This window comes from Urocitellus parryii, chromosome 11 (genome assembly GCF_045843805.1).
Source record: "Urocitellus parryii isolate mUroPar1 chromosome 11, mUroPar1.hap1, whole genome shotgun sequence".
NCBI classification, from domain to species: domain Eukaryota; kingdom Metazoa; phylum Chordata; class Mammalia; order Rodentia; family Sciuridae; genus Urocitellus; species Urocitellus parryii.
This window is the reverse complement of record NC_135541.1, coordinates 79,375,983-79,402,180: the sequence shown is the minus strand read 5'-3', so window position 1 is coordinate 79,402,180 and position 26,198 is coordinate 79,375,983. Positions and strand designations below refer to the sequence as shown.

The window sequence follows — 26,198 nt, the reverse complement described above, 5'->3', positions numbered from 1 at the left end:
AACCAGCCAAAATTCTTTTAAAAAAATTCTTGAAGAAGAAACAAATATTTCTAGAGGGAAGATAAATTATGAGGCATGGGCCATTTACAAATGAAACCACAGATACACAATTAAAAATGAGCTGGGTATGGTGGCACATGTCTGTAATCCCGACAGACTGAAGCTATAATACCAGGAGGTTGAGGCTGGAGGATCATGAGTTCAAAGCCAGCCTCAGTGAGACCGTGTCTCTAAACAAAATGTAAAAAAGGGCTGGGGATGTGACTCAGTGGTTGAGCAGCCCTGGGTTCAATCCTCAGTACAAAAAAAAAAAAACAAAAAACAACTCAGATTTAAAAAAAGGAAGGTACCATTAAAAAAACCAAGCCACATAGTTTAAATCTAACTGGGACCTTCTCAATGAGCTCATGTAACTAAGACTTAAGATAAGAGGGTTGCACCTATTCTTAATGCTGTAAATAAAGTAAATATCCAGAGTGAAGAGAAGATGGTACATGAAAAGCGCTAATGTCACAAAAGCATGGTGGTAGTGGTGGTGGTGGTGGGGGTGAGGGTGGTGGTGGGGTGGTGGTGGTGGTGTGTGTGTTTGAGAGAGATGCTTACAGCAGAATGTTTAAAGCAGTAAAACTACTGCTGAGATGAATAGTGCAATGCAATACTAAAATAACAGAAACAAAATAGAACTATTCCACTTCTATTTTGTTCTTACAGTTTTGATTAAGGAGAGTAATCTTGATCCTGGGAAGGATGGAACCAACACACTTAAAGGGAAATTAACACCCAAGAGGAAGTAAACTCTCTGAGACAGAGCTGCTCTTTGGTCTCCAATGAGCTTTGTTCCAGGGAGAAGAAAAATTTATAGACATGGCAGAAGAACATTGTGTGTAATTTCTTTGGAATATGGATAGAGCAAAAAGATAGAAGATTGAAAGTGACAAATGCCCCAATTTCTGGAAGAGGGTAAAAATGAATTACAAAAGACTGATGGGATTTATGGGTTAATCCCTGGCAAAGTTATAGAATGAATTGTATTTATAAGGTTGTATTTAGAGAGGCATGTCCAGGAGGTAGGGTATGATTATTAAAAACAAAGATTTGGGGCTGGGATGTAGTTAAGTGGTAAAGTACTTGCCTACCATGCTTAAGAACCTAGCACCACCAAAACAAAAACAGAAAGTAAAAAACAAAGACTTGAAATTTTGTTCTTGAATCTTAATTATTTCAAGATCTGCAGATGATGAAGATTTTGATGTTTGTAATAATGGCTAACATAGATTGAGAACTTCTTCTTTAGCACCAGAGATTGAACCCAGTGGTGCTTAACCACTGAGCCACATCCCCAGCCCTTTTTTATTTTTTATTTTGTGACAGGATTTCACTAAGTTACCTAGGGCCTCACTAAGTTTCTGAGGCTGGCCTTGAACTTATGATGCTACTGCTTCAGCCTTCTGAGCCACTGGGATTGCAGGTGTGTGCCATTGTGCCCAGCCTTAATCGAGAACTTTTAATGTTTTAGGAACCACTTCAAACACATAAATGTATAAATTTATTTAATTGTCCCTAAATATCTGTGAGGTAAATCTAGGTCATAGGAAAGCAGTGTGCCTTGGTTCTGCATGGCTTTTGAAAAAGTTTTTATGCCATACAAATTTGTGAAAATGTGAGCAGAAAAGAATATTTATTTGAAGGTGAGTGTTTTTAATGCTTTTTCATACCAGTGGCCTGTAGGAAGATAGAGTTGGGCAAGTATTCTTTTATTGTTCTTATAAGAAACTCTTGATTAACAATAATAATTTATTTTTCCAAATGGACCTTGGATTTATTTTATTTGATTCTAATAGAAACTAAACTGAAAATCCAACCAATTCCTTATCTCTCCTCACTCTCCACCAAATTTAAAACAACAACAACAAAAGAAATTCCAGCTAACCAACCAAATAAACCAAGAAAACTATACACCTTGATAGAATTATTATGAACATCTTAGGATGTCCATGTCTGTGTACATCTTTTATTTGTCTTTGGCATAAGTTCCTTGTAATGAAGTTCTGCATCAAAGTATAAAAAAGTTTTTGTGATTTCTTATATCATTTGCCAAATTGTCCTGTTTTTAGGGATTTCAGGCTTTAACCAGAAGTGAGTAAGAATGCTTTTTTAGAAATTTTGATTAAAATTTAATTAAACTTAGAATAAATTTGGAAGTCTATGACAACTTTTCTGAATTCAAACTACCTATCCAGGAACAGTTAGTTGCCTTTGTGGTCACATATATTATGCTGCTTAGCAAAGTTTTATTATAAATATCCTCAGAAGATGTAAAAGTATAAAAAATATTTTCAAGTAAACCTGGGATATTTCCTTACTAGTATTATTTTTAAGTTTTAACATTTTTAAAAAAATTGTAGCTACTGAAAATGGGATAATCACATTATATTTCTGAGTAATTATTGCTTTTAAGAAAACTATTGATTTTTGTATATTCATTGTGCATATGACTGCTGAACTTAATTAATTCTTATTCTTAACTTCAGAGACCCTGAAGCTGAGGACTAGAGTGTTTAATTTTCTGAAGTCATACAGTTGACCCAGTGGTGGAACTTGAGTTAAGCCTAATTTTCTGTAGCTTCACCAGTGATAATTTTTATGCACCTTATTGCTTACCAAATAAATATATCAGTAGAAATACAATTTCCAAAATAAGGGACTCTGTCCTGGTAAGGGTCCTGTTCAACTATCAGCACCAACTTTTAATAGTGATACTGACATTTTAGAGAGTGTTTAGAATGTGCCTATGATTAAATGATCAGAATCCAGAAAATGAAGTTATATAAGCACCAGTAGTGGGAGCCATGATGGTTGGGTGAAAGGTGAAGGAAACCAGACTCTAGCACATCCTGTCAGAAATCTTAACCTAGAATGCTGTTCTCAAATGAAATAGGGTGTGGATCTCCCTGGTATTGGAAGCATTCCAGGAGAAGCTGAGTGCATAGGTCCTAAGCATGGAGTGAAGAACATAGAAATGTAAACAGAGACTTGCTGTTTTCTCTTGGTCCTATGGTATTTTGTGAATCTAACTTTGAAATACCCTATTTCTTAAGTAGCCATGGAAATTGGGCATGGTGGTTATCACAATAATAAATCAAAAAACAAAAACTTTCTAACTCTCATTTCATTCTGTACTTTTAGTCTTATTTCCCGACCTTACAATAAATTCTGAGAGCTCCAAATGAAGTCCAGTTTGTGTTCTGCTTTTTTATTATCTTTTCTCATTTATTTTAATGAATAGTGACAAAATAGAACAAGGATAAAAAACAAACACAAAACAAACCCTTCAGTTATTAAGGGGTGACAGTAAGCTTGACCTGATTTTCAATGTAAAAGCGATCTGTTAGCAGGTCAATCATTAGTGTTTCCCCTTCTCAGCTTGACTGTAATTGTTCATTACTTCATTTACCCATCCACATGATGATATTGGTGCCCCAGCTCAGCTAGTGCTGAGCTCATGGTTGGAGAACTGTGAGAGATGCTAAGAGGTCTTGGTATTAAGAAGTCCTGGCTGGAGGCTAGAGACTGTGCAATGGAGACAGATAGGGAGGATGTGACCAGGTCTTTCAATATTGCAAGATTTGAAAAATGACTTGGATTCCATCTCAGTCCTTTAAAAAAGAAATAACAGACACTTCTGCAATGGCAACGCATTCTCTTTTGCCCACTTCTGCAGGTTAAGGGAGGTGGGGGGGACTGCAGTGGAGGTCTGATTTGAGTTAGAAAATGTGATTAAGAGAAGCAGAACCTCTAAAGGTTCTTCTTCTTGCTCCACTTCAAACTCTATCCATAAGAGTAAGCCACAGAAATCAAAGGAAATTCTGAGTTAGATGAAGGTTGCAGTTTTGATGTTTATAAGAGTTTATTGGGATGTTGTGGTTAGAAAAATCTGACAAACGGAAGAGGTTCTACCATTTAACTAATCATCCTTGGTCTTAGATTTTCCACATATCCAATGGAGATGGCAACATTTGTTGCTGAAAATAGTCATAATAATCATAGGACTCTTTGGACACATGAGATAATAATTGTGAACATTTTTTTAAAGCCTAAATGCTGTGGAAGAATAGGTGTTGTTATTGTTGTCAGTAATCTTAGAATTCTTCTGCTTAAGAGATGCACTTTATATTCTAGGTTTGTTAGTACAGATCCATTAAGGAACAGCTGTCACAGCTCCTCTTACTGCACCGCATCACCCTGTCGATGACTGATGCAATGATACACTGAAAACTTGCTGCTTAGGACAGAAGCCAGTTTTTATTTCCATTCAGAGCTTCAGAGGATAACCTAGTTCCATGTCTTAAATGGCCTGAATGACTCCTCTTAGTCCTTAGGATTTTACGGAAAAGCTAAGGACAGCTCTCACTCTCTGTCGACTTGTGTTTTAGGAAAATGTTCATCCCATGCTGTTCTGGGTGAGGGAACTTCTTAATGCAGTCAATGAGTCTCTCCACGAAATGACATCACTGCAGTTTAGGTGATTTAAAATATTTTTATTTTTAAAAAGGCTAGATGGTTTGAGACTGGAAATTGGGAATTAGGAAGTCCTGTTTTAGGTGCTCCATTTGCTTAGACTTCAGTTAAACATTTAGACTTTAATTTGTTTTAACACAGTTTTCTAAAGAAGCAGATTATTTTTTGACTGTTCTGTAATGTTCAGAAAGTTCATGGTGATCTTTTTCAGCGGAGTATCTAGTGAAGTAATATTATCATTCTGTAGCACACTGGAAAAACCTTCCCCTGTTATCAAAGCAGTTTCCTTAATGAGCTATCAAAATTATTATACCTGGTCACATGGTCTCTTTTATGGGTGGGCTATTATGTTTGGCAAAGAAATGTGGCACAGCACATTTATTTGAAGAAATCTTTCCTTCTCTGGAAGAAACATGTAATCTTGGTTCAGCACTGTGGAAATTGTGCCTAGCGTTATTGTTTGAATATTCTGGCATAGGGCTTCTTTATTGAGGAGATTGCTACATCTTCATTTACCATCTTCCTGTGGATGTCTTTGAGTGTTCCTGACAAATTAGAAGGTGTTTTTGTAACTTTGTCTTAACTATGAGACATGGTATGTAACACTGGTTCATTATGCACATGCTTAACCACTGGTAGTGCTTTAAGAAGTTCTTAGAACTCTACATAATACAATGTTCCAAACAAAAGTAGTGGTTCAGGCTAGCTTGCTCTTGTTTCACTTTTGTTTGTGCAGGTAGAATGAATAGGAAGAAAGACATATGACTGGCCTAGAATATAGAGGCAGGGTTGGCTTCTCGGGCAAGTGACCTGCAAAATCACATGGGGCACCATGCTCAGATGGGCCCAGCTCTTAGTTTTAGGCTTTGGTGTCACCATCCTGAAATTTCGCATATTTTTTGAACAAATGTTGCGGCATTTTCACTATGTACAGGCCCTGAGAATTCTGTAGCAGGTTCTGCCTTTGGGTCATAAGATGTTTTATTGACTTTAAGAAGATCCCAAATATTGACCAAAAGAGAAGGAGATGAGGTAAAGGGAACCCATGTTAGAATAATTAGAACCCACCTGTGTTTATGTTATTATTATAATATGGGTCTTTGAAAGGGAAGATTTCTGTTTTATGTCAAAAACTTCCTGCCTCCTAAATTCCTGTATTTACAAGTCAAAAAAAAAAAAATTCTTTGGGAGTGGAAAGAAATAGGGTGTGGATCCAGGGAAATGTGAGTTTTTTTGTTGTTGTTGCTGCAATTGTTGTTTGTTTTTCTCTTGAGCAGCTTTGGTTGGCAAATGCTGCTCTATTGCTCAAATTCCAGGGTCAGGACTTTTTGTTGCTCCTTTCCAAAGGGAGGCAGTTGTAGGTAGGTGTTTCTACTTGTGATTTCTACTGTTGTCTAACTTTTGAAAGAGCGCCCCCTCCCTTATAGCTATGTTCAGTTGTTACCCCATCTGTGAAGCACACCCTGACCACTCCTCTTAAAATTGCCACCCACTCCCACCTTCACTTGGGAGGTTCCCAAGGCTCTTTATTTCTCTTCTTTCATATAAATGCATAAGGCTCGACACATAGGAAGTGCTTAACAATGATTAATTGAGCAATGGCCCCCCAATGTGCTACATCACATTTCTTTGCCAAACATAATAACCCACCCATAAAAGAATGAGTTGATACACACATCCCTAATGGTTAAAGCTAGGCCTTGATGACACTACAAATGGCAGCTATCTTGTTACCTGCCTGCTCAGTTGATTCTGTTCTCTGCAAATTGATTCTAATTCTCAGAATTCATCTCAGATCAACCCTGGAACAGAACTGTTTCTGCAAGTCTGTGATTTCTAGATAGTTTCACAACCAGGAGTTTTCCAGTTTGAGCATTTCCATATTAGGAACAGTCTTTTCCAATGTCCCCATAGGAGGAGAGATAAGACAACGTGTTCCTTGTGGAGGAGGATGTCAAGAGCACATGGAGTGGTCATCCTAAAAAGATCTTTCTGAGGGGAGTCTACCCAGGCCTTTTTTACTATTCTTCATGCTTACTTCTACAGAATTCTTTAGAGATTCTGTGGGGACACATTCAAGCCTTCATCCCACTTCTTTCAAAAGTGCTGAAGACATTGATATCATCAGTTCTAAGGACCTTAAAAGTGAATTTCAAATTATGACTTCAATAGCTCTCCCTTTATATCAGAATCAGCTATTTATTAAAATATGTACTAACTTGAATATAGCCTCAGGAGACATTTTAGGCATGAAAAATAATATTTAATCAGTTTGAAGCAGTCCTTTTTAAAAAATATAGGTGCAAACTGAACTCTTTGACAAAGGGGTATTTTGACCACAAATTTGCTAAGGGAAGAGTCGGTGCATGGATGAAGTAATGAAGAAAGGAGATCAAAGTAAGTAATTGAGTAGAGTGTATATTTGGTACTCCTATACTGAAGTACTTTCTTTTAAACAATTGTTTCTGTGTAGTTTTATAATTTTGCCTTCACTGTCTTTAAATCTTCAAGAAGACTTCTGACTAGTCTAAAGTTCACTTTACAAATACAAGAAATGAATGGCATCACTACAGTAATTTAATTTTCAATTAGAGAGCCCAAGTGCCACATTACATCTACTTAATTATTTTTATTTTTAGAGGAAGCTTGTCACTTATTTCTGTCAAATTATAGACCTATACGTTTATTTTTTCAATTCTTTGAAAAGTGGAAATAATGACTTTTAAGGCACTTGAAACCAGGTGGAATAAATAGATGAGCAGAGATTATACAACAGATCTTAGAGTTTTAAAGTTTGTTGTTGTTGTTGTTGTTGTTTCTTCCAAGGTAAAATCTGTGGGTTGGTGTGTACATTAGGCAATTGCCTTCTGATTTTTTTTCTTGAAGTACATGGAAGTTATTTCAGTGTAGGAAAATGGTTAAGATGAGAGGATTGCCTCTGAGTGTTAGTCTAGGTCAGAGACTGTGAAGATTATAAGTACTTCCAAAAATGAAATAATCCTTGCAAGCTTCCTGGATACCACATATTTTCATTTTCCCAGGGAGAAAGGGAATAGTGAGGTGGTTTCCTGGGTAAGGCCAGGGTGGAGAAAGCTGGCACTTCCAGGGCCCCAGGAGGGAGGAGGTTGGTGTGTTGTTTCCATGGATACACTACTGCTCCATTTCCCCTTTAGGTGGTGACCAATGTGACTGGATTTAGCCTGGTGAGGTGTAGGCGAATGGGAATTTGTTCCCATAAAGTTTTTCCATTTTTCCCTACAACTTTTATACAAGTATATTACTTCTAAGCTACAAGTACTTTGTGACCTTTGAAATTTTGCTTAATTCTTTCTACTGGGTATGTTTAGGTTAATGGAATAATCCAAAAATTAGTTCTTTTTTTTTTAATCATCAAAAAAATCCATGTGTCTCTATATTTAGGAACTTACTACCCCCTGGACTGCTTTTAACTTATTAGGATCCTGCTTGCATTTGGACCCTCAGTGAAAATTCCTAGTCTTCCTAGATAACTGCATGCAGCCATATTTTTGGAATATGTGCTACTTTAGTATGAGTTTTAAGGTGCACTGTAAGTAGTACAGGCTTAACCTAGGGTATGCCCCAATTCAAAAAGGAAAATACAGAAGCATCTATTTGTACATTTCATTGAGGACATGATTTCATTTCATTAAGAGACAGAAGCATTAAAAAGAGCTTGTGACCATACAACTCACATCGTCCAGTAAAGCAACCTTTAGACAACAGCTGTAATGTAAAAGATCCATGCCAAAAACAACAGAGGGGAGTTCCTGTCCTTTCAAGCAGGACAGCTGAAATGGTGGTGGGGTTTTAACAGCAAAACAAAACAAACAACAACCCAAGCCAATGATTTCTGAAGAGAAGGAAATATAATGATTAGAAGTTAGACTTGTAAAAAAAAGTATTATCTTATGGAAGAGTGCCAGCCTTATCAAATAGACTCCTGGTTCCTTACCACTGGCTAAGAAAACATTTTAACATACTGAATCCTTCCTAGGTGGAACTAAGACACTGTATCTATTTCATAAAAATCTTAAATTGGTTATGCTATGAGAATTTGAATTATTAGTTTTGCTATGAGAATTTGAAGAGACAAGAAAAACATCCTCCTTACCCACACTGATTAAGTATCAGTTTTTTAAAAAGTACTCATTTCTTCCTGACAGCTCATTTCAGTGGCAAAAAAATATGAGAAATTAGGTGTTGATTTTCAAGGTTTTTTTCCCCCATAAAAAAGTGTATTAAAAGTTGCAACTAATGATAAATGATTGTGTTATGAATTTCCAGATTACTGCCAAGTGCAGTGTTTAAGAAGTTTTTTTTTTTTTAATAGCTGAATCATTTAAGAAAAGTAATCCATTTGTTGCTTTGACTCTTTCCCAGAACAAGCATAAAAAATGCACTATTTTTCTTCCCGGCATTAACGAAATATTTTCCAAATCCATTGCATGTACCACATTCCTCTATCAGGATCTTATTCAGTTTATGACTGTACTGGAAACTGATCTCTGAGAATTAATCTGATACATGCTTTTACCTAATTTTCTCTTGTTCAATGCTTAGCTTAAATATACCAACTTTCATTTTAATTGTTAGGCTTTCTGGAACATACTATGACACTGCAAATAAAAAGTTTCAGATCATTTGTTTTAATTCTTTTTCTCCTCCCCTTTTAAAAAAATCCAAACTTTTTGCTGCATTGATTGCTTTAAAAAGTTTCCAAGCTGGGGACCTGCTTTTTGATCTAATGCCTGTTAATTAGAAATTAAAGGAGAAACAGTATTTTTAAGGTGTACACAGAAGCTGAATGATAGTTAACCAGACTGCCTTAAAAGCTTTTGATTGTTGTTTAAAACATAGAAACTGTCTGTGAAAATCAGGAACATTTGCCCTGCACTCAGGTTCTAAAGCCCAAGAGTTATAAAGGGTCACAAGGGTTAAGAGAAGCAGAGATGCATTCATGAAGGCTGAGGGATCTGTTTATCCACTGAGGGGGGCTCAGCAACAGGGACAGCTAGCAACCAGTGCTGTTCCTCTAAGCAACCACCTTAATGAGTTATAACCATATGCAGACTTACTGTGATGGCCTGGAGTCTTCCCTTCACAAGCTCAGCTTCTTCCATTCTAGAAGTCAAGAGCAGGCAGACGCTGAAGGAAGTCCAAAGCTACCATAAATCAAAGAGCCTCCTTGGGGAGAGGCACGGAGGTGATAGAAGAGAAGCAGGGAGAAATCCGCTCTTCGCACCAGGGAGAAATGGAGAAATTCCCGACTTGTCAGGAGCGTCTCTGAGCAGATGCACAGATCAGGCCAGACAGACACATGTAATGAGGGTGTGCTGGGGAGGCAGACGCTGAGGCTGCTGGCACGAGTTGACTGACAAGTTTGAACGGCAGCAGCACAAGCCCTTTTCCTTCAGGAGCTGCCAGCTCTTTGTTGTAATGTGCACAGTTAGCAAGGCACATTTTCTTATTAACTGTTCCTTACCCAATTCATTATTTTCCAGGATTGGCACAGGGAACCAACGCACTGTTTAATCAGACTGTTTTCCAGCAACACACAGCTGTCCCCGTATGCGTGGGTCTGTGTGTGTTTGCAGGAAGTTAGTTCACCTGTACTCTCACTCCAGGATTATAAAGAGAGAGAGTCTCACCTCAGTTGGACAGAAGTGCCAAGTCACTTATTTGTCTTTCTCCCTCTGTTTGGCTTTGAGCAATAATAGAAACTTCTATAGTTACTTTAGAACTTCACATAGTGGTAAATTTACATCAGGCTGTCCTCCTCTCCCACCTCCCCATTTGTAGCAGTTTTTTGGAAACTTTGGAATCTTAGGTCATGAAGAAATCAAAGGCGTTAAGGTGATGATATTAAAAAGCTGGCCCTCCAGGAGTGCTCAGTGCACTTTAAACAGCAAGTGCCATGCTCTGCTGGTGCCTGACTTGGATTTCTATGGAATGCAGTTCTTTCTTGGACCTCATTCAGAAATGGCAATCTGGGCTTCCATGAAGGTGCCCATTTTGACCTCACCAGTTACGCAAGAGAGAGGAGTGAGCCTTTGAAAGTGTGATGAGATGTTCTGTAACTGCTGGCAGCCCGACCCTATGTGGACGTTCCCGTGCCCTTTAGAAAACAGGAGTGAAACCCAGTGAAGCTCTTAGGTTGAAGCAGAGACCAGGAAACTTTGCAATTGACTTTGTTTTCTTTTCTGGGATAGTTCTTTAATTAAATTTGGATGCAGTCAACCCTAATTACCATCTACCTCATTATTACATGTTTGGATACTATCAAACACCTTCATATTAACAGCTGAAGAGTTTAAAAAAGACAAACCAAACATTGAACATAAGGTTTAATTTCCTTTGTTTCTGTTATTAATAATAGTAATGGCTAATATTTACTGAGCACTCTCTATGGGCAAATGAGTTACATCCTATTTATTGGACAAGGTGCTGAATAATAAATGTGTTATCCCTATTTAAAAAATGAGGCAACAGGTTCAGGGAGGTAATTTTCCACATAGCTAATAAGTAGCAAAGTCAGGATTGGAACTTCAACTGTCTGGTCTTACAACAGCCCTTCATCAAGGTCTGTCCAAGGGCATAGGCAAGGTAAGTTACAGACTAATGCCTAAGTTAGTCTTTATGAAGAAGGGTTGAACCTGCTTTCCTCCTCCATCCAGCTCCAAGAAAAATTACAGCTGGTGTAAAACCCTCCAACAGAACCCTGTGGGATTCTCCTTGGCAGAAATTGAGGGGCCCTAATGAAATAAGATTTTCATGTGTGTGTGTGTGTGTGTGTGTGTGTGTGTGTGTGTGTGTATATATATATATATATATATATATATATATATATATTTTTTTTTTTTTTTTAGCTTCCCAATCCCAGAGCCCAATCCCAAGATGAAGCTCAGCAGTTTCAAGAGTCTGAAATTACACTTGGGTGTAGTTTATCTTTGTTTTTACATCCTCAAAAGAGACACTTGGGGGGAATAGAGAGTACAAGAATTGTTTAGGCATGGGCCAAGTTTCCTACTATTGGATGGATATTTAAGCTTAAAAAAAATCAAACCCTCAAAGCTTTCAATTTTGTTTATCTGCAGATCTTGGCTGAAATTAAAGACAAGAGAGTAGCAGTGGTAAATATCAGTCAGAACTGCATATCTGCTCCCCAGAACAGATGGGCAGTCCTCCAATTATTAATCTGGATCTTTTTCTAAAATCAAATTTTCCCTCAAATCTCATTTTTACTATAGGAAGTACAAAATTGTTTTTTTTTTGTTTTGTTTTGTTTTTTAGTGTAAGTAAGACTAGATAAAATAAGAAGATCAGGGAATTAAGAAAGGAGCAAAGTTGTGTCAAGTAATTGGTATTGTCATGTGTTTGTTCATTTGTCTAGTTGATGCTACAAACACTTGCTAATATTTTAAAGCAGGTGTTGTTCATTCATTCTGCACATATTTATTGAACACTGTCCAGCTCTATATTAAGTGTTTGGAATATATAAGTGAACAAAATTCCTGCTCTCTTGGAATTCATCTTGTGGTAGGCAGTAAAAGATAAATGTAATAAATAAGTAGAACCTAATAGGTGAGAATATGATTATGTTATTCTGAATCTTCTGAGAAACAAATGCCAAGGTGGGATAAATGTGCAAATTTTTATTAGTGGAAATAAATATATGAGAGAAAATGTGGAGGAAGGCAATAATGGCTGGGGAGGTATGGGAGATCCAAGTGGAGGAAAGAGGGAGAAAAAGTTGTGTGGAAACAGCTTAATCAGCAGGGCAGTCTAAGAGATATTGGTAAGGTCATTAAAGAATCCTGGATCCAAAGTCAGCTTACCAGAGTGGTCCTATGTGTCCCAGGAAGGAGCCTACCATAGCATTATTGCCATGTTCAATCATTGCCTAGGGGCAGCCCCTGGAAAACACAGCCTGGATACAAACACACAGCCTGGATTTCAGAGTGCACCATCTGAGACCCTTGTTCAATTTTACTTCTGTAGTTGGTTGTCTGAGAGGTACTTTCTCATGACAACCTCTGTGATAATGTTATGGAAAGAAAGAGTAAAGACTTCAATTTAGAATACAGTCATTAAGATAGGTTCAATGAGACAGGAGTCTTTGAATAAGGTCTTAAAGGAGAGGTAGGAATTAGGCTACCAGAGCAAGAGCATATCAGGAAGATCTTGTGCAAAAGCTTCAGGGTGGGCCATCATTAGCACATTGTAGGATCAAGACTGGGATGCTTAGACAAGGGGGAGGGCAGGAGGGGTAACAGGAGATGCTGCTGAAAATTTCACAGGTTCCAATTTATGCACAATCTTCTAGGCCTTTGAAAGGACTCTAGATTTCACTGTGTGGAGTGAGAAGCCACTGAGATGTTCTGAAGAGGGAAAAGTTTTGCAAGGATGGAAAAAGAGACTAGGCAGGATGTCGTTGCAATCCATGTGAGAGATGATGGTCAATTTGGTCTAAGGTGGGAACAATGAGGACGGTGGGCATTGATTAAACTGTGGACAGTTCATCCATAGTTTAATACTCTTGATAGAACCAACAGGGTTTCCTGAGATTGGATATAGAGTTGGAGAAAAAGAGAAGATTTTGAATAATTCTAAGACTCCAGATCTGAGCAAATGCAAGTTGCGGTTATTTGAGATAGGAAATTTGGTGAGATTTTTGTTTTTCTTTCTTTCTTTCTTTGGATGAGGATGAATAGCAAGAACTCAGTTTTCAATAAGTCATTTTGTTATCCATATGGCAATGTTGAATAGGCAATTGGATATGGAATCTGGAGTTGAGGAACAAAATCTCAAAGTCTCTTATAAAATTTATTATATCTTTAGAAGTAAAATGGATCACAAAATATCTAGAATCATTTTTTCACAAAATATCATATTCTACTGAGCTAGAATCCATTAAATGTTAACTATGTATTCATGGACAAATCCAGCCTTTGTAAAACAGATATTCTTTTTTTTTTTTTTTTAATTCTGCCAACACAGTACTTTACACTGTAGAGGATGGGTTGTTTGTTTGTTTGTTTGTTTTGAGAAAGAATTTTTTAATATTTATTTTTTAGCGGACACAACATCTTTGTTTGTATGTGGTGCTGAGGATCGAACCCAGGCCGCACGCATGCCAGGCGAGCTCGCTACCGCTTGAGCCACATCCCCAGCCCCGTAAAACGGATATTCAATAGAGCTTTGCCTATTCTTCATTATCTTACTAAGCTAGCTTTACTAAATATTTTATTCTTTGCCAACCAGAGTAAATGATGATGGCAAGAGTTAAAAGTTATAATTCCTTAGCTGACCTCATATCAGGAGTTCAGGGGTACGAGAGATTCTGAATTAGTGCCTCTTCTTACAATGCATTTACTGTCTGGTTGGAGAGGTAAGATACATATGTGAAGTAATTAAAGGAACAAATAGTGAACCAGATATTGTTATGCTCTGCTAAAACAAAGTGATGGCAATGGAGCTGCTTGAGGCTAGGATGGTGTGACATAGTGCAGGGGCAGTGGCATGTGGCACATAGAGTAAGTCCAAGAAAAATTAAACAAGGTGGAAGTTAATGTGAGTTGAAGGACAGCTACCACAGGGAAAACAGGATTTAAATGCAGAAAAGACATTTGGGGCTGGGGATGTGGCTCAAGCGGTAGCACTCTTGCCTGGCATGCGTGCGGCCCGGGTTCAATCCTCAGCACCACATACAAACAAAGATGTTGTGTCTGCCGAGAACTAAAAAATAAATATTAAAAATTCTCTCTCTCTCTCCCTCTCTCTCTCACTCTCTCTTTTTAAAAAAAATAAAATACATTTGTAAGCATAAAAGGGAGGGAAACATGATGTGGTAGAGGTCCGTGAAGGAGACTGTCCTGCCTGAAGTGGAGAGAAGAATTAGAAAGATTGACAGAAACACACATCTGTATGTAGAACTTGATGCTAAGGAAGTGAATGAGGGGAATGGGAGAGAAAAGATAAGATTCACATTTCAGGAGAATAAAACTGTCAACTTTTCTCAGAACACACAGAAAGAGGGAAATATTAGGTAAGAAGATCTATTTGGAAGGTAGAAAATGTGAAGTGTGAGTGCCTGTGGAAAAAATAATAAAAAAATGCCATGCTCTATAAAAGAAAAGGTCATCAGAATTCTTTACAACCTTCAGAAGATATGAACCCAGAGGTCCAAAGTGCCTAGTTATGGTTTGAATGTCATCTCCAAATCTCAATTGAAATGTAATCACCATCTGGATATGGTGATGCATGTTTGTAATCCCATAGACTAGGGAAGGAGAATTGGAGGCTGAGGCAGGAGAATTGCAAGTTCAAGGCCAGCCTCAGCAACTTATAGAGGCCCTAAGCAACTTAGTAAGACTCTGTCTTAAAATTAAAAAAGAAAGAGAAAAAGAAAAAGAAATTCAATTACCATTGTAAAATATTAAGAGGTGGGACCTTCAAGAAGTGTTTAGGTTCAGGGGTACCACCCTCAACTATGGATTAAGTGGATCAGACAGAGATCTGTAAGATCACACATTTGACTAGAGAGGAAGCTGCTTTATTTTCATCTGGGGTGCTCTACATAGTCAGGATCATGATATTATCATTTCTTTGTTAGATAAATTTGAGCTTCATGGTTTAGAGGGTAAATGGGCTTCAAGATGGTCTACAGTGCAGACGCTTATCTTACGTGAATTATCCATGGCTTTGGGTACAGTTGATCCCTCCTTCTGTTTTTCTTTCCTTGACTCACTTCCTTTACTCCTGCCTCACTCACTCATTGCTCAATTGCTCGTGATTCTTCTCTATTGCCGTCTGCTTATTCCCTAGAGATCTTAGGAAGTTTTGCTCTAATGCCATTTTGATACCAAGACTTCTGGATTTATTTTTCTAGCTTAGACTGGAAATTAGGATCTTGGACTGTCACCTTTACCTGGAACTTACTTCCTCCAGACACCTGTACAATTCATTTCCTCACCTTTTTCAGATCTTTGCCCAGATGCCCCTTCTCAATGAGGACTACCTTGGCCACACTGTATAAAACCACAAACCCCTCTGCGATACCACCAATCCCCTTCACCTTGTTCTATTTTTTCCCATAGCCCTTATGTTTTCTATTATACTGTCAATGTACTTCTGTTGTTTATTACTTGTCTTTTACCAGAATACAATCTCCATACAGTGTTTGTATTCTAAGCCATTAGAAAAGTCCTGATAGTTAATGGACACTCAACAAATAATGGTTAAAAGGATGACATCATGATCCGTGATCCTTCAATATGTCGGTTGCTTTATAGGCTTACTTAATGGGTTGGCAAGATTTTTTTTTTTAAATACTTTTATTTTTAGTTGACACCTACTAGTTGTACATATTAATGGGGCACAATGTGATATTTGTTTCAATACTTGCATGTATTGCATAATGTTCAAATCATGGTAATTAGCCTATTTATCACCTCAAACATCTACCATTTCTCTGGGGAGAGAAAATTAAGGATCTTCTTTTTTGTCTATCTTATAATATTTAATATATTATTATTAAATATAGTCATTCTGATGTGTAATAGAATATAGGAACTTATATGGCCCAGGAAATTGACACTCAAAAAGATTAACCTACTAAAGGGTTATAGATACAGTAATCAATGAAAGTAGATTTTAAATCTAGGACTGTCTGGTCCCAAAGCTCCATGTCTGTATTCTAAACCATCCAACCTCCAATTTTCCTTAGTTGTAATGAGACATAGCAGAAGATTTAACCACATATTATTATTAGATGCATAGAATAATGCATTATATATTACATGCAAATGTGATCATTTTGTTGATTTTTCCATTGATTTTTAAGACTGGACACAGTCTATAACCATTTTTCCTTAGAAATTTGTTCATGGATTAGACCATAACTTTTCCGAAAATGAAATATTCCAAAGGTCTATCAATAAAAAAAAATCTAATAAATAGTAGGACAGTGTGTGTGGTTAAGCAGTTGCTTTCTCTTTTGAACATCTATATAATTCTTTCAGGCTGAATCTCTCAGAGGTCAACAACTGCTCCATTTAGTGGAAAAGGATATTTAATTAAACCAATTGTTTGACTTTTAGAGATAAAAGATGTAACTGTTTTTGAACAGAGCCTCAGTTATCCAATACCATATCAAAACTTGGTACTGGGGATTAAACCCAGGGGTGCTTTACCACTGAGCCACATCACCAACCCTTTTAATTTTTTTTTTTTTTAAATTTTGCAACAGAGTCTTGCTAAGTTGCTCAGAGCCTCAGTAAGTTGTCAAGGCTGGCCTTGAACTTGCAATCCTCCTACCTTGGCCTCCTGAATCACTGGAATTACAGGTGTGTGCCACTGAGCCCAGCAAGATTTATGTCAATATTTAACATATTTGTGACCTTGTATTTTAGTTCCCTCTCCCTCAGTTTACAAAGGAACATAAAAATAATAAGCATCATAGAAAACATGACTTTATCTCAGCTAATGAAGGGACTGAGAATGTAGCTCACTTTTCTAGCAGGTGTGAGGCCCTGTGCCACAATCTCACCAAAAAATAAAAACAAAAGCAAACTACAGAAAAAGCCGGAGGCCAAGCAGTGCATAGTTATCATTCCATGAGGATCAAGTACACTGATGTTTCAGCACAATGCGTTTTCCTCTATATATTTACTACATACGTGCAGACCTTGTGGCATTCACACCCCTGTACAGTGTGCACCAAAGAGTAGGATAAAAGGGACCGCCTAGGTTTAACTCTAATGCATTTGTTTAGAGTGAGAGCATTGCTGAGGACATTCGCCTTATTCACTTTCCTTCCTTTGTTAGCAGGGTAGGGAAGCCGCCCTTCCCTCAGCATTGTTTTTGGGTTTGGGTGTTTTCAAAAATGCTGTTCCATCTGATACCTTCGCTGGACACTTTTTTTTAGCCAGTCAATTCAAAATTATATTTAAGGTATTTGAACCAAAAAATGTTCCTGAAACCAAAAGTATTCAGAATGGTACCCATGATATATGATACCACACACTATACTATATGTTTAAAATTATCCAGATCCTTCTGTGTGTATACTCAGCTGCTTTTTGAACTTGAAAAATTCAATCTTTTTTTGCTTTTGGTTTTGCAAAGTTATTTCTACTTTTCCCCCATAAGTTTGTCATTTGAGTTTAAAGGGTAACTGATAATAAGTTCTAGTATTTGAGTAGCTGGTAATTTTTGTCCTAGATTTGCAAAAAGAAAAATATTAAGTGGGGTCCCTTTTCTTTATTGAAATTGTTACATTCCTTTTTTCCCTTTCTTCTTAAAGTATAATCAGGTTTTGTTGGCATAGCAAAATAAATACTTGTATTTATGTTGGGATATAAATACAAATAGAGAAATAAAACTGGTCATGGAGGAGCTATCTTTCCCATGAAGAAGTTGTTGATTCCACAGCTCTACTAGGCTCTCAAATTTGGGCGTGGGGATTTCTGGTGCTAATATTTGGATCTCAAATACTTTCATTCCTCAAGAGTTTCAAAGAACCCTTTGTTTATGCACAGGATTGCAATTCGGGTATTAGATATGGAATTGTAAAGGTGTGTCACCATGGAAGCCTGGCATTATGAGTCCTTATCATTTAATCTTTCATCTACCCATGCATCACACATTAGTTAAACATCTGCTGACATGTAACCAGCATCATGCTATGTGCTGGAGACAAAGAGAAATAAGAAAATGTGCTCTTTTTATTAGAGAGGTGAGGAGGTAAACAGAAGACAAGTAAACTCTTGGAGAAAAGTGAAAGGTGTCCAAAGTTAGACTCTGGGCAAAGGGAAGACCAGCTTCCACTCACTCATGCTGGCTGAGAGGACCACTGAGCTGTGTTTTAGATGTGGACACATAAAAGCTAACTAATTAAGAGAATGAGTCAAAGGTGGAGGTAGTGAAGCAGAAGGGACATTGTACAGTCACAGCCCCTCATTTTCTATGTCATCATAGACAAGGTGAATAAACTTTATAGGTATAGATTCTCTAGAAGATGACAGGTTGACATACTACCAAATTGTCACATAGAGGTTTATAAATTCCCAGTTTGTGTGTGTGTGTGTGTGTGGTCTTTAAATACCACGTACCTTATAAAACACACACACACACACACACACACAATCAATATATTTGTGTCTCTGTATATTTATTAATGATCCTTAACTAGTCATGGACATCAAATCTTTATTCTTTTCCATACATTAACAACTGCTGGTGGTTCCAGAATCAGAGACATGGGCTTATTTTTAAATTTTTCCATTTATAAGTGGAGTATACGGAGGAAAATTGATTGATATGTAAAAGAGTATTTCTTCAGGTGTAAACTGGTGGGAATAATGATTTCTTATAATTTTTTTTACAGCAAGATTAAATGAGTACTCAGTTTAACCTGGTCATGAAGCATAATAGCTACTTTCTTTGAACGTATATTAAATCTTACAGGCACACTGTTGCTTCTTTTAGTGTCTTCACATTTGCTGCATGAATCTTTACACATATGACCTAATTCTGTAATTGACTTATTCAAGAGAAAGACCAGTCTCATCCTTCCTCATGACGAAGAAGTTTTTGGATATCTTCATTTCCAACCTAGGAAAATTGAGGCAAGATGGCCAGACTTGGGCAGGGCACCGACTCATCAGATGGTAACACTCCCTGTCCAGCAGACTTTCCATTAGGCTGACTGTGGAAATCGTGGAAAAACGTTGTCTGATTCTTTGTCATTATGGAAATAGTCTATAAGCTTATCCAATTAGAACAGCCTCTAGGATGAGCCATCACTCTAAAAGCTAGAATGTGAGCTAGTTATGTGAAAGTGGATTTACATGGCAGAGCGAGCAAGGGGCCAGCTGTCAGTGTGTCTGCCCTTCAGCCCATTTCACTATTAAAAGTGAGGGCTCTGAGGCTTTGCTGACTGACAGATTGGGTTCCAGATCATTGTAATTCTAGCTTGAAGATTTGGGGAATTACGTGTTTAGAAAGATGCCAACTAAAAGTTAACTTCCAAAATATTTAATGGGTCTCTCTCTGGAGACATGGATGCTTTGCCAGTGTTTATTGTATGTCATAAGTGAGCCTTTAAAAAGGAACATAAGAAATTAAAAAAAAAAACATCTTATGTTTAGAAGTTTTGCCTTATTTTAACATTAAAACAAAACTTGGTTACTTCATCATTAGATCCATCATACAAGTGAAATTCTTTGTGTGCAAACCCTGTATTTTCCTTCCCACCTTATCCCTCCTTCTGCTCCTCTCTTTCCCTCTCCTCTCTTTCCCTTTCCTTTTTGGTGAGATTCTAAGTGTAGGAGTTAGATTGCTTAATGTGTGCTCAGGGCAAAGACGGAAAGAATTGCATTATGTAGTCATGCAGTGGTGTGGGTGGGGTGAGATTTAAAAAAAAAAAAAAACCACTAAGTTTCAAAAACTGGGATTGCCACAATGGATCTGTAGGGACCTTTTTAGAGCTGAAGGTTAACTAGAAACCTTACTTCCTGAGCAATTTGAAGGCTTAGAACATAGCCAGATAGTGACAGAGGTAGCTGTTCCTTTCTATCCATATCAGTTGTCCATCACCCATTTTAAAAAATCTCAGCAATACAAATCTTTCTTTGTATATGTTTAATTTTAATCTTAGAGCATAAAAATGTCTTCAGAAGAAAACTTGAAAACTATTTAAGTGTAAGCTTCCTTCCAAGTGAAATTGCAAAGAGCAGGCTGCTTTCTTCCTCATGGACCTTTGAATTCTTAAAAAATGAAATCTGAAGCTATTGTGGTACCCCCTTAGTAACCAGCCCTTTAAAAGTAGTCCCTGAATAGAGTAAGAATAGTAATTCATTTGGGAAACAAAGGTCAAGCTAGATGAATATCTCTGGCTAATTTTGTCCACAGCATTATTAACTTACTATGCTTTGCCCATTTGACAATTTGATTTTATCAAGCTCTATTCTTATTGCCTTCCTTTATTTACATGTGTCTTTTAGAAATGGATATGAATGAAATAAAAATCTCAGCCGCTTAGGGTGTGGGGCAGGTCCATTTTCCTTTCTTTGAATTTACTAACTTGTCTTTGTGGGGAATCAAGAAAGAGTGTCTTACTATGGCCTAGTGGATGATTATATTTCTGGGAGCTACTGAAGGTAGAAAGCTTCTTGAGCAATGTAAACACCTTTGGTTTTGTGTTGAGCTTTGTGGGACTGCTGGGTCATCTCTGCCTTCCCACAAATCTACCAAGTGCAAATGTACATGCTGACAATGGAATGCAAACAAATGGTATGCATTAGGTACACAAGAGTGGGAAAGGTACAGAGACTGTCATAAGCCATTACAAATGGTAGCCTCCAAATGCCAAGCTATTTATAAAGAGGAGAAGCCGTGACTTCCTAACATAGGGCCTGAAATAAAGACGGGTTTGTCCACAAATAAGAATGTAACTATTCAGTTCTGTGCATTTGTTTATTGATGATCTCTTTTTCCCTTACGTCTTGACATTCCACCAGAGCAGACTGCATGATCTCCCCTTGGGAAACAACTCTGAGTTTAGCTTTATTTACAAGCTCCATTATACTACAGAGCGAAATGTTCTAGCTGATAGAATAGATGTTACATGGCAGCCCACTGACCTCTCTATTCGGGAGAAATATTCACTCCTACAGAGAAGTCCTAAATGTTAGCTGATTCATGTTCAGTTTTTTTTTTTTTCTTTATTTGCTGAAACTCAAGCCACCAACTTTAGTTGACTTCTTTGTTTTTTAATCAGTAGGTGTTTTCTCTATTTCGTGTAAGAATTGTCAGTAAATGAGGAGCTTTGGGCTACTAATCTGAGCTTTCATATTCCTTACCTTCATTTGCTTCCAAGGCACCAAGTTCATGTTAAAAGTTTCACCTTTGCAGGAAAACTGTGGTGTAGGGTAAGAGGAAACCTAATCTGCACACTCCTGAGGGGGTTGCTATATTTTCAAAGCATTTGCCACTGGGAGTCAAGGAAAAATGAGGAGATAACTGTGGAACTGATCCTTTATCCCTGGGACTCCGGGAACCTCTAGCAACATCCTGAGTAGAAAACTCATCTTGATAAAGGAGATTGTTGAAAAGATGCATACCTGAGTCTGGGAAACTGCTCAGTTATTTGGGAGGAGTACTTTTATATGTATGAGCCCAGTGTCTGATTTTAATGTGAAGGAAACTGACTTCAGGTTCTGGGAAGGAACAGCTGTAAAAATCAACAGAGGATACTTTCCTTCTAAAACACTTCTAAAGACCAAGCAAGACAGGATGCCTCAAATTGGTGAGCAGCCCCAAGGAGGAGTAAGTGGAGAACAGAGAAGAGACCAGCATGATTGAATGAACAGTTGCTATAGAAGAGGTCACCATTGAATGGATAGAGAATTCCAGCAAAGGACTAGGAGAGTGTGGGAGCCTCCTGGGACTGAAAGGACTTGGACTTTTAGGAGTGGTGTGCCTTCACACACTATGAGTTTGTTAGGATTTGGATGGGAGGTGTCCGCCAATCGCTCACGTGTGAGACAATGTAAGAAAGTTTGGAGGAGAAATGATTGGGTCATACCCTTAACTTAATCAGTGAATTAATCCCTGATGGAATTAACTGAGTGGTAACTGGAGGCAGGTGGTATGGCTGGAGGAAGTAGTTCATTGGGGACATGACTATGGGGTATGTATTTTGTATCTGAAGAGTAGAGTCTCTCTGTCTCTGCTTTCTGATCATCATGTGAGGTGGATTTCTCTGCCACACTCTTCCGCCATCATGTCCTCACCTCAAGCCCTGAAAAATGAAACTGGCCTTCTATGGACTAAGGCCTCTGAAACTGTGAGTCCTTAAGTAAACCTTTCCTCCTTTACAGTTGTCATATAGGGTCTTTCAGTTGCAGCAGCGAAAAAACAGACACACTCTTGCCATGATGTTCTGCCTCACTTTGAGCCTGGAGAAATGGAACCTGCTGTCTATGGATAGAGACCTCTGAAACCCTGTGCCCTTAATTAAACTTTTCCTCTCCTAAAATTGTTCTGGTCAGATCCTTTTAGTCACTACAGTAAAAAAGCTAAGACAGAGCTCAAGATGCAAAAATTAATTGCAGTTGGATGTTTAGGACTGGATTTGGGAAAGACCTTTCATTGTGCAGTGGCCATTGCAATAGTAAGATGTAAATTAAACACTACAGATAACAAAAATGATTTGAAGAAAAACTTGGGTTTTCTAAAGTTATTTGGATAAAGTGTTATAATAACAGCTGAAAGTCCTTGCTTCCCACAGCAATATTATTGCAGCTTTTATTTCTGTTCTCGTCAATAGCTCTTGGTTCTTTTCACCAAACCAAGAAGTGCTAACACATTTGGAGCTTGTAGTCAACATTCTAACTCAAGCAGCAAGCATAATTAATCCCATATCATGGGCAGTTTCATTTTTTCCTTTTCATCCAAATGTGCATAAAATTCTTGGTGGCTGCCTCTATGGATCCTCACTATTTAAATGCAGCCCATTTTGTCCACCCCCTTCCACCCTTCCTCCCTTTAACCACAGAAAACATAACTAATTATGTTTCTCGGGGAAAACATAACTAAATGAGTCTAGGTATATTTAGTAGTTTGTCACCTTTCCAGGTGTTTAGGTCAAATGAATGGTATGTTTAGTGGGGAAAACACTTCCCACAGTCTAAAATGGAATGTGAGCTTAATGAAGCATTCATGCTTTACTGAGTGGCTAGTGCTACTAAAAAAGGTGATCCTTTCCCTAAGGAAGTAGCTTGAAATCAGTAGGCCTGCTATGGAAATTTCATTCTATATACCACCTGTGTGCTAGCTGGTCATTTGTGCGTGACTGTGTGGTTAGTTTGAAAGGATGGAATTACTTGGAGTTGCTGGGAATCGTATGTTAACTTCACGTTCTGTTCACAGGGTGAAACCTTTCAGTGCCATTCACCTTAAGATCATTATTGCTGTGGCCTGGTTGATTTTATGCATTCAACAAAAATTTATAGTGCACCATGAACCAGGTACTGGATAAGGGTTGGGGTAGAAAGCTGAGCAATATGGGCATGTGTCTGCTCTCTTGGACCTTAGATTTTGTGGTGAAAGACAAGAGAAAAGTGAACAAAGTTCTGGATTAAATGCTATAGAGAAAACAAAGCAGGGATTTTAAGAGATTTAATGGCTTCAGGGGCGGTGGTAGGATGTGCTGTTATCTTAGAAAGGTCAAGGAAGTCTTTCTGAGGATATAGCATTTGAATTTTCCCAGTCTGAAAACTTGGCTTTTTTCTGAAGCAGATTCATCTCTTCATAGTTATGGACTTATAAATTTTAACTAAGTACTTTGTTATGATTTGTTCCTTATAAGTTATGCAAACATTTTTTTCTTTTGCCCTGTAAACACTTAAAGAGCATGAAAATTGAGCATAGAGAAGAATTTATTTCCTTTAAAAAATTAGACTAAATATCTCACAACTAAGGGAGACCGCCTCCAGGTAATTGGTAGTACTTTAAAAAAAAAAGAAAGACTTAAGATTTTTATAGTCAGGCTCCAGCTATAAGCATAATTATTTCAGAGATAATAAATTCCTCTCCCCAATGAAAAGTGACTTTCCTTTTAGTAATTCCATGGGCTTATGTCTTTTTGAAGGCTTCCCACTCAAAGAAATTACTAAAGAATTTATCTCAGTTCTTCAGAAGTGGGCTACATGAAAAGAGAAATAATTTAGGTAATTCTTACATCTAACAGAGCCAACAGCTTCCTCAGAAAATGCATCTCACCCAGTGTCTTCACTGTCAAATCAAATGATCTTTTTTTTTTTTTTTTTTTTTTTTTTTTGGTCTTTATTCACTTCAACCAGTTACATGGGCATTGGATTCTGGGGTGAGCCTTTGGAGTTAGAGTTGTTGTACTCTGGAATCCATTACGTGGTTTCCAGTGGACAGATAGTTAACTGCTGTTCTCATGCCCGCTTCTTAGCTTTAGAATTTCTTCTTATCCTTCCAAGGCCTCTTGAAAGCATATCTCCTCTCTGAAGCCTGACATGGCTAATAGAACTAATCCTTCTCTTGTATGTGACTCCATAGCACATTGTGCTACTTTAATGATTAACAAATAGTAAGCAAATATTAACTAATAATAATTATGAATAAGAAGTAATTGAAAGTGGTTATTTTATTACTTATAAAATAATTATTATTTGTGTGTATATATTAAGTAATGAAATAAATGTTAGAGCATAAATCTGCACAAGCATTGCTTGCTCGTTGAACTGTTAGTGTCAAATTAAGACATATTTTTGGTGAATTTTTTTTCACAGGTTTACAAAGGCCATTTGATGGCAGCAGCCCTGATTCATTTCACCAAAGGTAACAACTTAGCAATTGTTCTACATTTGGGTACAAAAGTAGCTGCCCCTGTGACATTACCATTTCTTTTTGAAGGCAAGGATCAATTTCACTCAGAGACAGGAGTATTTGTCACATAGGAAGTATTTGATGAGGAGAGAAGGAAGTGGGGAAAGAGACCTCACTTGAATGCACTACTTTTCTTTCCTTCTGATTGCCTGGCTTGGGGGTATAAATAGAGAGTGCTAGAGTATACACCTTAAAATATATTGGCATCTCTAACCATCCAGCTGTACATTCTTAAAATTTTGTTGTTATTATAAGTAAGCAGTCATTATGTGCTAGTTATTGCAATAAGTTCTTGGCCTTTTTTATTTAATTCTTGCAATGATACTATAAGATGGGTACTTTCCCATTTTTTTCCCACTGGACATGGAGACCAAGAACAGTAAGATTTATCCAAAGTCACACACACAGCCTGCAGCAGTGAGAATTTAATTTCTGCCTAAAATTGGAGACTGAGCTCTATACACTGTTCTCTGAAAGCTCTGTGTTTGCTTGGTCAGTGTGTGTTTCTTCTGGGGAAGCATTAGCAACCTTGAGCAGCAGAAGGGCCCAAGATGATTGCAGAGCAGATTCCAGAAAGATTCCCATGTGAATTATCAGCTGGTCAAATTCCAAGAAAGATAGAACTTCTTTCAGTGTTTCCCAGGGTTTTTTTTTTTTTTTTTAAATATGGTCTTTTTAAATACTGCCCTTCAGCTATCCAAAGCTCACTTGAACTCATTCAGATTTTTCTCTTTCCTTGCTTTCTTTCTTTCTCTGGTGTTGAGGATTGAACCCAAGGTCTTGGGTATGCTAAGGATGTGTTACACCCCAGCCCAGAGTTTCATTTCATCACATTTCTTTCAAAAACAATTTAATTGAGGTATAATTCAGATATTGCACAATCCACCCAAATAATTATAAATTCCAATTTTATTTTAGTATCTATACAGAGTTGTACATTATCATCACAATCAATTTTAGAACATTTATATTACCACCAAAAGAAACCCCCTAACCCATAGTTATCACTCTCAATCACCATACCTATAACCCTAGGCAACCATTAATCTACTTTGTATTGACCTGTCACGTCTGGACATTTCATTTATATAGAATCAAACAATATATGGCTTTTTTTGTGTACTGAGGATTGAACCCAGTCACATCCTACCACTGAGCTACATCCCCACCCCTTTTTTCTTTAAATTTTATTTTGAGACAGGGTCTCACTAGGTTATGTTTAACTTATTTAGCATAAT

At 37.5% G+C, this 26,198-nt stretch overlaps 1 protein-coding gene and 1 long non-coding RNA gene across 2 annotated transcripts in view; one reads left to right on the top strand and one right to left on the bottom strand.

Moving 5' to 3' along the window:
* Palmd (palmdelphin) overlaps positions 1-10,108 on the bottom strand; it is a 46,185-nt gene extending 36,077 nt beyond the window's left edge. The window contains exon 1 of the mRNA XM_026401403.2: positions 9,615-10,108. Coding sequence (XP_026257188.2) covers positions 9,615-9,659 — 45 coding nt within the window. The 5' untranslated portion in view covers positions 9,660-10,108. The remainder of the gene's footprint in view (positions 1-9,614) is intronic.
* LOC144249065 (uncharacterized) overlaps positions 1-24,911 on the top strand; it is a 43,087-nt gene extending 18,176 nt beyond the window's left edge. The window contains exons 2-3 of the long non-coding RNA XR_013342134.1: positions 23,473-23,570; positions 24,864-24,911. This is a non-coding gene — a long non-coding RNA (uncharacterized LOC144249065). The remainder of the gene's footprint in view (positions 1-23,472; positions 23,571-24,863) is intronic.
* Positions 24,912-26,198: the final 1,287 nt, after the last annotated feature.